General features: G+C 43.3%; 1 protein-coding gene across 1 annotated transcript; it reads left to right on the top strand.

The window, feature by feature from the left end:
* Positions 1-3675: 3675 nt before the first annotated feature.
* On the top strand, positions 3676-11442 carry LOC125525374 (putative 1-phosphatidylinositol-3-phosphate 5-kinase FAB1C). Its single transcript, XM_048690373.1, has 11 exons — positions 3676-4348; positions 4425-5186; positions 5282-5435; positions 5527-5865; positions 6115-6873; positions 6966-7300; positions 7375-7501; positions 7834-7995; positions 8104-9492; positions 9585-9851; positions 10872-11442. Exons 1-11 carry the CDS (start codon positions 4092-4094, stop codon positions 11124-11126), a joined length of 4806 nt encoding a protein of 1601 aa, XP_048546330.1. The 5' UTR covers positions 3676-4091; the 3' UTR covers positions 11127-11442.
* The last annotated feature ends 216 nt before the right edge of the window (positions 11443-11658 follow it).

Here is an 11658-nt window from a genome sequence, read left to right as displayed (position 1 = left end):
ATCCTACGCCACATAGGTTGGACCAAGACGCGTTATACGAAGACCCATGTGGAGGACTCGGCGTACAACACGAAGCTAGCTACCAGAGTCGCAGAGGGACTCTATCCCCACTGGTGATAAGCCGACATATATATGATTTGTAACCCTAGCCCCCAGTATGTTATAAAAGCTTGGGGGCTAGTTCGTCGACTCACGTGTACTTTGTACACACCCCTATCACTAATATATAGTACCAGGAGTAGGCTTTTTACTCAACTACAAGGGTCCGAACTAAGGTAAAACTTTGCCTCGTATTACCATCCAGCCTAACAGTCATGGATATCCTACCGAATGATATGATGGAATCATATCTGCCAACTACTAAGAGAGAGGTGTGTCGGGGGAGGGGGGCAATGTACATGTGCGAGAGAGGCCTAAAGATAATGTGCGTGCGGGAGACACGTAGGCACATATATGTGCGTATAGAGGGCTATTAGAGACCGTGCGTGTGTGTATATATGCATGTGAGAGAAATAGTGTTTTCCAACTGAGATTAGTGAAAAAAGTGGTACATGGTAGTCAGAAAGAGAGAGAGAGATACAGAGAGAGCATGTGCGTGAGACTCCCGACACCCCGAAAGAGATTGTGAGCATGTGTGGACGGTGCATATAAAGTGTGTGCGCTTATGCGGTAGATAGAGAGATATATAGCGTGTTTGTGAGAACGGGCCGAGGCATAGTGCATCTACGTGTAAAAGGCGGTTCTACGCATTAAATTAAGATATAAATGGCATTATTATTTTTGGATGAGATCATGAATTTTGCAAATTGCGTATGGACGAAAATCGGTCTATCAGACACCCATACTCTATTGAATTCTAGCATGTGCATGTGTTTATTTCATATTATCGTTATCGATCCATAGAGTGAGAGCGGTTTGAAATACAGGCAATGGATGCTTTTGCAATTCATATATAAACATTAATTAGTGCACTCCAGATTTTTTATCCGATTTTCCTTATAAACTGAATCAGCAAAAGTCTAGGTCAGAATGACCCTTGATTTTTGTCGCTTTTGAGCAATATATTCAGGTGGAAGAACTCCTCCCCCTCCCCCCGGTGATTCCTCAAAAGAAAAATAGCGGGCACCACAATTTTGTCTGCAACTTGTGTCACAGTTTCATATTTTGTGTTTCATATATTTTCTTGATTATTTTGTGCAAAATATATTTTATTAAAATTGTGACGACTTTAGTATATTCTCCGTTGGGTCTTTGGGGGACAACATGTCCCTATTTGACAAAATCACGAAATATGAGGTGAAATGGCGCTCAAGGTTTCTCAACACAAAAATGGCATCAAAGACCTCGTGCAATCAAAACAGAGCACAACGCACATGTTGCAAAGTCTCAATAGGGAACACCTTTTGTCAAATGGAAGAAAATAACTTTTAAACATAGAGAAAAGGCAACTCAAACCCACAATCCGGATTTTGCTTCACCACATAACATACTGCCCAGCCCCATCATAATTAATTTATAAAAGGAAAGAAACGCAATATATCTTTTCTCAGATATTTTTTCCTATCAAGAAATACAAGTCCCGATTTTTTCCCTGAAGTCAAAAGAAAGGCAAATTCATAAAAGGAAAGAAACGCAATATATTTTTTCTCAGATTTTTTTCCTATCAAGAAATACAAGTCCTAATTTTTTTCCTACTATAAAAAAAGACAGAAGTCAAAAGAAAGGCAAAAGTAAAGAAGATAATCGAATTATAAAAGGCAGGAAAAACAATAAAACTAAAACCAATGGCACCCACCGAACTCTTTTTTTCCCTCCTTTCTCCTACCGCGCTTACCTTTTTCTCTACTCTATATCTTCCTCCATTCCCCTCACACGCAAAAGCTTCCCCTCCATGGGCACCTTCGCCTTCCCCTCACCCTCCTCCGCCTCCCCCTACCCCGGACTCCGCTCGCCCTTCGACTCCGCCGCCGACGCCTCCACCCGCCCTTGCGCCCCCCCGCCGTCCCCCCCCCCCCGCGCCAGCCATTGGACTGTGGAGCCTCGAGCGATGTTGCCGCCCTCCTGCCCGCTACATGCTCGTTTCCTCGCAGGAGGTGTCATTGTGGAGCTCCAGCACCTACAATACTTTGCTTTGTGGTCTGCGGGTGAAAACCTAAGATCGGGCTTGCCGGATCGAATGACGGTATTGTGTCTCGACAACACTACCTCCTTGGAGGTGTTGTCTTGCAGACCCAAATGATGGCTCCTGTTGCTGCTTGTAGTTGTGGGTGATGCGTTTGGTGGTGGTGTGGCCTGCTTGAGACCGATGGTGGTGTTCTTCATGTGTTTCTCTTCGGCTGTCCTTCGTGTGGTCTTCGCCCTGTTGCTCTGCATGCTCAAGACCCTCCCTTGGTGGTTGTTGTGTTGAGGCGAGCTTCGGGCTCTTGGTGTCATCTTGGTTCATCTTTACTCAATGACGAACGGCAATGACATCTCTCTTCTGCTAATCATCTCAAACTCCTGTGGCGGAGCTCCTAGTCAAGGTTCGTGTTTAGCTTTGGCACTCGTTGACTGTGGTGGCTCCTCTGTTGTGTCGTTGGGGTTTGATACGCACACCGGTGCGGTGCGTTGGGCTGTTTGTAGAGTCTTGGTATTGTGATCCCTTGATTACACCCCTCTTCTACTTGTTCCGTGCTGATTGTCTTCCTATCTGCTAGCTAGGTCGTGCTTCTCCTAGGCATCCATCTCTTCCTTTTAACTTTGTTTCCTATACGGTTTTCGGCTCGGTTTTCCTCATAAAGGGGTCAACTTGTGAAGGTTTTTGATCCGTTTTTTCTTATAAACTGAATCAGCAAAAGTCTAGGGGATGACCCTTGATTTTTGCCGCTTTTGAGCAATATATTCAAATGGGAGACCCCCCCCCCCCCCCCCCCCCCCCTGATTCCTCATAAAAAATTAGCGGGTACCACAATTTTGTGTACAACTTGTGACACAGTTTCATATATTTTCTTGATTATTTTGTGCAAAATATATTTTATTAAAATTGTGACGACTTTAGTATATTCTCCATTGGGTCTTTGGGGGACAACATGTCCCTATCTGACAAAATCACGAAATATGAGGTGAAATGGCGCTCAAGGTTTCTCAACACGAAAATGACATCAAAGACCTCGTGCAATCAAAACAGAGCACAACGCACATGTTGCAAAGTCTCAATAGGGAACACCTTTTGTCAAATGGAAGAAAATAACTTTTGAACATAGAGAAAAGGCAACTCAAACCCACAATCCGGATTTTGCTTCACCACATAACATACTGCCCAGCTCCATCATAATTAATTCATAAAAGGAAAGAAACGCAATATATCTTTTCTCAGATTTTTTTTCCTATCAAGAAATACAAGTCCTGATTTTTTTTCCTGCTATAAAAAAGACATAAGTCAAAAGAAAGGGAAATTCATAAAAGAAAAGAAACGCAATATATTTTTTCTCGGATTTTTTTCCTATCAAGAAATACAAGTCCTAATTGTTTTCCTACTATAAAAAAAAGACAGAAGTCAAAAGAAAGGCAAAATGAAAGAAGATAATCGAATTATAAAAGGCAGGAAAAACAATAAAACCAAAACCAACGGCACCCACCGAACTCTTTTTTTTTTCCTCCTTTCTCCTACCGCGCTTACCTTTTTCTCTACTCTATATCTTCCTCCATTCCCCTCACACGCAAAAGCTTCCCCTCCATGGGCACCTTCGCCTTCCCCTCACCCTCCTCCGCCTCCCCCTACCCCGGACTCCGCTCGCCCTTCGACTCCGCCGCCGACGCCTCCCTCCCGCAGCAGCCACTGAACCGTGGAGCCTCGAGCGATGCTGCTGCCCTCCTGCCCGCTACATGCTCGAGGAAATGCCTTGGATGTGCAGATCCCAAGAAACGCTAGGATTAGGCGCTCTGCGGGGTCCCTTTTAGCTCCCCTCTAACGGTTTGTGGCTCCTCGTTTTGGCGTGCTTGTTTTCCCGTGATTTGTGGTGTGTAATTTGGTACAGGGTCTACTGAGAAATCAAGAAGTTGCTAGGTTTGGGCCTCCCCGGCAGTTGGTTTTTGTGGTTTTTGCTGCTTTTATGGGAGTTCCCGTCGCGCGGAAGTCCGATTCTTGGGTTACCGACCTTGCGATGACGGACTGCGGCGCCGGCGACCGCTCCGACCTCGGCGTCCGGCCTATTAACGGTGGCCGAGGTGCCGCCATGGAACAGCGCGGTGACGGGTTGGATGGGGCTACCATGTCCCCACCGGAGCGTGTCCCTACACCGTCTTCGTCGAGGTCTGCTGGGTGGCGGCGTTTCTCCTCACCTGGTCCTCTCCGATGCTCAACGCCAGGGTGAGTATTTGACTTCCTTACATTCCTTGGAGGGCATAACTTGATATGTTGACTGAATAAAATTTGTTGGATGTAGGAGTATTGGTTATGAAGACGGTGAGGACTCAGACCGAGACCGGTATTTCTCCCCGGGCAGTGAGTTTTCTCAAGATACTTCTGATACGGATTCCGTGAGCACAAATATTAGTAGGCTGTACACATTCAGGTTGGGAAATTCGAGCCCGTTATATAGTCCTATGAGACGATCGGGACAAGTAGGCACAAGTCCTCCCTCCGGGATAAATGGTCATGCCAGCCAAAATTCTCCTATATACTCGTTGAATTCTGGCCATGGCTATGATGATGGTGACTATTTGATGGATTCACCGAATTGCGATGATGAACATCATGACAATATTATACAGCCAATTGATTTTGAGAGTAATAATGGACTCATATGGCATCCTCCGCCGCCTCAAGATGAGGGTGATGACTCCGAAAACGGTTTCTTTCAATATGATGACGACGATGATGACAGTGCTATTGGTGATGGGAAGACCTTTGAACGTGTTAACCATGAGTGCGGTGGTAGTGAGGATTTACCAGGGACCAAAGGAAAACAGAATATAGCTCATAAAGAGTTCTTAAGGAATGCTTTACATGGGCATTTCAGGGCTCTTGTGTCCCAATTGCTCCAAGGTCATGGAGTTGACCTCGTGGATGGATGGTCGGACATAGTATCCTTATTAGCATGGCAGGCAGCTACCTTTGTGCAGCCAGATACAAGCAAAGGTGGTAGCATGGATCCCACCAACTATGTCAAAGTTAAATGCGTAGCATCAGGGACTCCCAACGATAGGTATGCCCTATAATGATTCAGCTGTGCTGAGTGATTATATGATATTTTTCATGGTATTTTTGGAGCTAAAGGATTATTCATCTGTTTATTTGCAGTACTTTCATTAAAGGCGTTGTTTGTTCTAAGAATGTAAAACATAAACGCATGGTGTCAAAGCACGAGAATCCTAGAATTCTTCTTTTGGGAGGAGCACTGGAACATCAAAAGGTTACAAACAAACTAGCATCGATAAACAGCATTCTTGAACAGGTAATGCCTACATTCTTTGTCAGCTGAAGTGTATTTATCCTAATAGCTCTCAGTATGTCCGTAGTTAACATTGAAAGTGTGATATGTACAGGAAAAGGAATATCTTAAGAATGCTGTTGCAAAGATAGAGGCCCAACGGCCTCATGTCTTGTTGGTTGAAAAGAGTGTGCCGATGTATGCTCAACAGCTTCTTGCAAAAGATATATCTTTAGTACTGAATGTCAAGAGATCACTTCTAGAACGGATATCACGCTGCACAGGTGCTAAAATTGCTTCATCCATTGACAATATCACTTCAGCAAGACTTGGACAATGCCAAGCTTTCTGGATTGAAAGAGTTGCAGAATCTTTAGCTCCGAAGGACTCTAACAGAAAATCTATCAAGACACTGATGTTCTTTGATGGTTGTCCAAGACGCTTGGGCTGCACGGTAATGCACATAGAACTGTTTGCTACCTTTAACGATCTTGCTCCATTTCATAAAAAAAAATGAAGGGTCAATTCTCATCGTATTGTTACTTTGGTCCTAATTTTATACACGTATTCTTCAATACTATTTTTTGGCATTATTTTACTCTCTGCTGAGGATGGCAATCCTGAGCTCCGCTTTGTGCCTATCTATTGTGGCGGTTTAATTGTGCAAGACATATCTAATACAACCAACAATTTTTTTTCGTAGGTCCTCCTAAGGGGCACATCCTATGAAGAGTTAAGGAAGGTCAAACTCGCTCTGCAATTTGCTGTATTTGCAGCATATCAACTATCACTGGAGACTTCATATCTTGCAGATGAGGGTGCAACACTACCAAAGACCCCTTCGGATCTTCCAGTTCGTCCACTTGAGAAGCATATGAATGGTGGAGATATTTCCTCAAGTAATTCTCGGCAGAATTTGAATGATTTTCAAATCATTGGTGACAGAACTTCAGAAAAGGGCTGCATCGTGCCTCTAAATTTCCTTGATAGTTCTTCAAAAGTGTTAACTATTGACCAATCCCTTTTGAAACCTAACCTTGGTCAGGAAGAATACATTCCTGGAACTGATGACACGTTTTCTCATCCCCCAACATTGTTTATCGATAATGATTGTGAATCACCTCTAGTTGGAAAAGGGACACCAACAGATTTGCAATACCCTGACGACGTTCATCGAGATGAGATGGTTGGTGGGATTTATAGAGTTGAAAGTGAGTTGGACAATGGTTGCCATCATACATCAGACGAAGAACATGCAGGAGTAACCGTACCTGATCATAACGAGAACCCCACCGAGTATTTCCCAACATCCGAGAATGCACAGAGCATTTTGGTTTCCTTGTCCGTTGCATGCCCTCAGAAAAGAATTGTATGCAAGCAATCTCAGCTCTTCCGCATAAAGTTCTACGGTAATTTTGATAAGCCACTTGGGAGGTATTTTCGTGAAGATTTATTTTATCAGGTACTGCATTGTCATCCATTTTCCTGTTTGATTGCAAGCAGATACCTAGTAGGCTACTATTGCCTTATTAATGTGTTCCATCGCTGTTGCAGACTTCGTGCTGTGAGTCTTGCAAAGAACCTGCAGAATCTCATGTCCAATGTTATACTCATCAACAAGGCAGTCTTTCAATAGGTGTTAGAAATCTTGAATCTGTAAAGCCGTTACCTGGACGGAACGATGGGAAGATATGGATGTGGCACAGGTGCCTCCGGTGCAAACAAAAAAATGGAAACCCTCCGGCAACACACAGAGTAGTGATGTCTGATGCGGCATGTGGACTTTCTTTTGGGAAGTTTCTTGAACTTAGCTTTTCGAATCACACAACAGCCAATCGAGTTGCCTGCTGTGGACATTCCCTCCAGAGGGACTGTCTTCGTTTTTATGGGTATGTGGTGGATTCTTGTATTCAACCTTCTCAAATTTAAGGTCAATGTAACTGTTGCCATTCTCCTTGAACAGGTTCGGAAGCATGGTTGCTGTCTTCCGTTATTCTCCTGTGGACATCCTATCTGTCAACTTGCCACCCTCAGTATTAGACTTTGCTTATCCAGTAGCACAAGATTGGCTCATCGAGGAGGCTGGTGATGTATGTTCATTTGAATATAAGTTTGATTATTTACGGCCTGTTTGGCCTAGCTTAAAGTTGAAGCTGAGTAAATCACCCAGCTTTTTAATAAGCTGAAGCTTATAAGTTGTGGTGGAGTTGCTTCTTAGCCTTTCACCCTCCTATCTCCCACCTCTCTCTAGCCGACTTCCGTTATAAGCTAATGCACTCTGAGAAGCTAGTTTTGTGGGCTTCACCATTTGGCCCTAAAGCTAGCTTTATGGAGCAAAGTTAAGCTGGGTGTTGGAAATGCCCCTTTTGACATATTTCTGTGTAATTTATTGCCCTATTTAAATGGTTAACTTGTCTTGCAGGTAGCCAATAGGAAGGATAACTTTTACAGGGTGATTTTTGACAATCTTGACTGCATTGAAAAGACAGTTTCAGCCCAAGAAGATCTGAGCATGAAGGCGGGCTTGTATAAACATGTTGTTGATCTTAAAGATCTGATTAAAGTTGAGTGGAAGAAATATGACGTAAGTTAAACTGTTACATGGTTTTATTCTGCTGTCAAAGTATGTGGTAGGCTACATACTGTGCTGGTGGGTTGATTTTTTTCCCCGTATTTGCACACCATTTTTCAGGTTTTGTTGGGGTTTGGTAGCATACAGAAGTTACAAACAATTGGAGAACCTGTAGATGTTCTAGAGCTCAACCGCCTGAGGCGAGAGCTTGTACTTGATGCACATGTATGGGATCGCCGTCTGCACATGATGCACTCACTCACCAAGAAAAACTGTACTGCGGCAACTGATGCACAGTGTCCTAAGAAATTTCCTGAAAGCGTGTTAGAAGATTCAAAGGCTGAGATTTCCAGCACACAGGAAAATATGGAGAAGTCACTAGAATATTCTCAGTCAAGTTCTCTTATCACAGATAGTGGGAAGCCATTGCTCAGAAGAGAACATGGTGACACAACCGTGTCACATTCTGGGTTGACCAACATAGATGAAGTATACCACCAGTCTGTTGAAGGCTCTGCTAGTTTTACTGGTCTCCACATTGTCCCGCACCCATGTGAAGTACAGAGCAATGGGGTGGTGGCTGATGAACTTAAGCTTGAGAAGACATTGGAGAAGTCAGAGTCTTCCCCATCAAATCTTTCTGATAGAATTGACTTGGCATGGACTGGCTCTGGCGTGGAGACACTTCTAGTTGCACCTACTGCTCTGATGAATGGCTCCTCATACCAGAATGTTATGGCTCCAATTAGAATTAAATCATTTGATTCTGGAATCAATTTCAGAAATGGGTTATCACCTGTCGACGATTCAAATGTAAGCATAAGAAGAGCTTATTCCCAAAGGCCTCCTAGGGCGCTTGAGAGAACAGGCAGGGGTTTGTCCCCGACCTTCACAAATAAGCTGTCACTTCCTGGTATGGTTGATGGTGAGGGTCGTTTCCTTCTATCACAAAGTGTTTCAGATGTTGTTATTCCAGTGTATGATGATGAGCCGTCCAGTATGATAGCCCATGCCATGACTGTTCCAGAATATCGTAGTTTCATGTTGCCAGTGCTGAATCTGCATAATGAATTGGACAGACCTAGTGTTTTGAACTCTCTGGATCAGAATTCTACTTCTAGAAGCTGGTCAGATGTATCTCAAATGAATTCCAAGGATATTCATTTGACGGTTTCTTTTGAGGATGAAGACTCATGTTCTGTGGATAAGGCAAAATTTTCTGTCATATGTTATTTTGCAAAGCAGTTTGATTCAATCAGAAAAAAGTGTTGTGCAGATGAACTGGATTACATTCGTTCTTTGAGCCGGTGCAAGAGATGGAGTGCTCAAGGTGGCAAGAGTAATGTATACTTTGCCAAGACACTGGATGACAGATTTGTCATAAAGCAAGTGACACGGACGGAATTAGATTCATTTGAGGACTACGCAACTGAGTACTTCAAATATATAACAGAGTCTGTATCCTCTGGAAGCCCAATTTGCCTTGCTAAAGTTCTTGGTCTTTACCAGGTTTGTACCGCTTTAAGTTTATTCTCATGTGTTTCTAGGGTCCTGTAAGGTTAAATTATTTTTAACTTAACTGCGACCCATCTGTGCACTAGGTCGTTGCCAAGAACATGAAAGATGGAAAGGAACTGAAGATGGAATTAATGGTCATGGAAAACATATTTTTCAAGAGGAAGGTATCAAGAATATATGACCTGAAAGGATCCCTGCGTTCCCGTTACAACCCTGATACATCAGGAAACAACAAGGTTCTCTTAGATCTCAATCTATTAGAGACACTTCATACAAAACCCATTTTTCTTGGAAGCAAAGCAAAAAGAAGGTTGGAACGAGCTGTCTGGAACGATACTTCTTTTCTGGCAGTAAGTGACTTTACTCACTGTGTTGTGTATGTCTGTTGTTTACATGCTTGTAATACATTCTAGGGTGCACCAACCTAGTATGTCTAGAAGGCCTCGGATACCAAGATGACAAGATCTTGAAAGCTGCTCGATTTCAACCAATTTATATGCTGTTCCAGTGAAAGCTAGACGGGTTAAATAGTCATGCACATGTTTCCACTTTTCACACTTAGTACTTTGAAATATTGTTTTCTGAAATAATAATGTTCAAATAGCTATGAATCTTGGAGCCTGTAGCTCAACTTTTGGTGCAGCCACGGGGGCCTAACTAGAGATAAGATATTGGAGATGGGTTTCTTGAGGGTTAACCATTTAAGGGGTTGTAGTTTTATTTCTATGGATTATAAGGAAGCTATAAGAAATATATCAACACAGTCCTGGTCCCCTTTTCTGCCACTGTGCTGCGTCTGCGGTCACAGCATGGTCGTGCTACTCCGCTCCAGATCCCCATCTGATTCTAGTTCATGACATGACTTAATTTTGCATGTTTCTAGGTAGACAGCACACGGGCCCCTTGTTTATTTTACTGAAACAGTAGAAGTTTCCTTAAATCTGTTAAATGTTTCCTACCTTCCTGTTGCTGACATCCAAAGTGGTTATAAAGATAAACTTATAAAACAATACTGGTGAGAAGCTAAAGGATTGGTGTGAAGGTGAACAACCCTTTGATGTGTTTTCTGTTTCCAAAAGTTGAAACATTTTTTGTTGCCAGACTGGTGGATGATTTTGGTTGGCCAACGTGGCAACTATCAGTCGAGTTATTAGTTCATTCGCCTATTCGGATCTGGCTTGGTCAAGTCAACGGCCACCCTGGGCTTGGCTTAGCATCTTTAGTATACTTCCCGTATCTGTTTGACAAAATCGATCTGAATGATTAGTATTGTTGAGTTGTAGCATATGAAGTGAATATTGTATGTCTCCAGCTGCTCTTTGGCATGCATGATCCATTCTCATTCGCGCTGCCTGTTTCCTTGTTCGCAGTCAGTGGGTGTGATGGACTACTCCCTCCTGGTTGGCATCGACGAGGAGAAGAAGGAGCTGGTGATGGGGATCATTGACTATCTCCGGCAGTACACATGGGACAAACAGCTGGAGACCTGGGTGAAGGCGTCGGGGATTCTAGGGGGCTCCAAGGACGGGATGCCCACCATCATTTCTCCAGACCAGTACAAGAAGAGGTTCAGGAAGGCCATGTCAAAGTACTTCCTAACTGTCCCCGACCAATGGTCACCTTGAATCGTCGTCACTTGATGCCTACTATTATTTGCCTATTCGAGTGCAAGATGGGGTGATGGCGACTGGGAAGCGGTACATTGTTTTCTTTCTATTTTTTTCTTTGGTTTTGTTAGAATAGTCGATCGATCTGCGCCTTTTGTATGTTATTTTTGCTCGCATCAGGCTGGACTGGGATCGCTGGAGAGGGCGTACGGTAAAGGTTGCCCCCATCCAGGCAGAGCCTAGGGATCGATATGTGTATATTATATATAACAATGCTACACTGTAACATGAAATGAAATGCAGAGGAATTAAAATGCGTGAGTTTCCTTACAAATGCAACGATCGACCCTTTCTTGGCTGGTGCTCTTAACAATTAACTTACTAGTTAATTCCCTCGAAAAAGAGAAAAAAAAGAAGAAGGAACTTGCGTTACTACTGCCTTCATTTCATAATATGGTTTGTATAAGCTTTGATCAAGTATATAGAGAAAATTATCTACATGTTGATTCAGATCGTTAGGAAACTGATTTATTCATTGGCTCGCGTGTTG

This window comes from Triticum urartu, chromosome 7 (assembly GCF_003073215.2).
Source record: "Triticum urartu cultivar G1812 chromosome 7, Tu2.1, whole genome shotgun sequence".
Classification (NCBI taxonomy): domain Eukaryota; kingdom Viridiplantae; phylum Streptophyta; class Magnoliopsida; order Poales; family Poaceae; genus Triticum; species Triticum urartu.
Note: the sequence above shows the minus strand (reverse complement) of the source record. Positions and strands in the feature narration are given on the sequence as shown.

Excerpts from the sequence above, each read along its gene's own strand:
- LOC125525374 (XM_048690373.1), top strand. The coding sequence starts at position 4,092 with ATGGGAGTTCCCGTCGCGCGGAAGTCCGATTCTTGGGTTACCGACCTT. Across the intron at positions 5,436-5,526 it reads TAAACAGCATTCTTGAACAG|GAAAAGGAATATCTTAAGAA; the intron begins GTAATGCCTACA and ends TGATATGTACAG. Across the intron at positions 7,301-7,374 it reads GACTGTCTTCGTTTTTATGG|GTTCGGAAGCATGGTTGCTG; the intron begins GTATGTGGTGGA and ends CTCCTTGAACAG.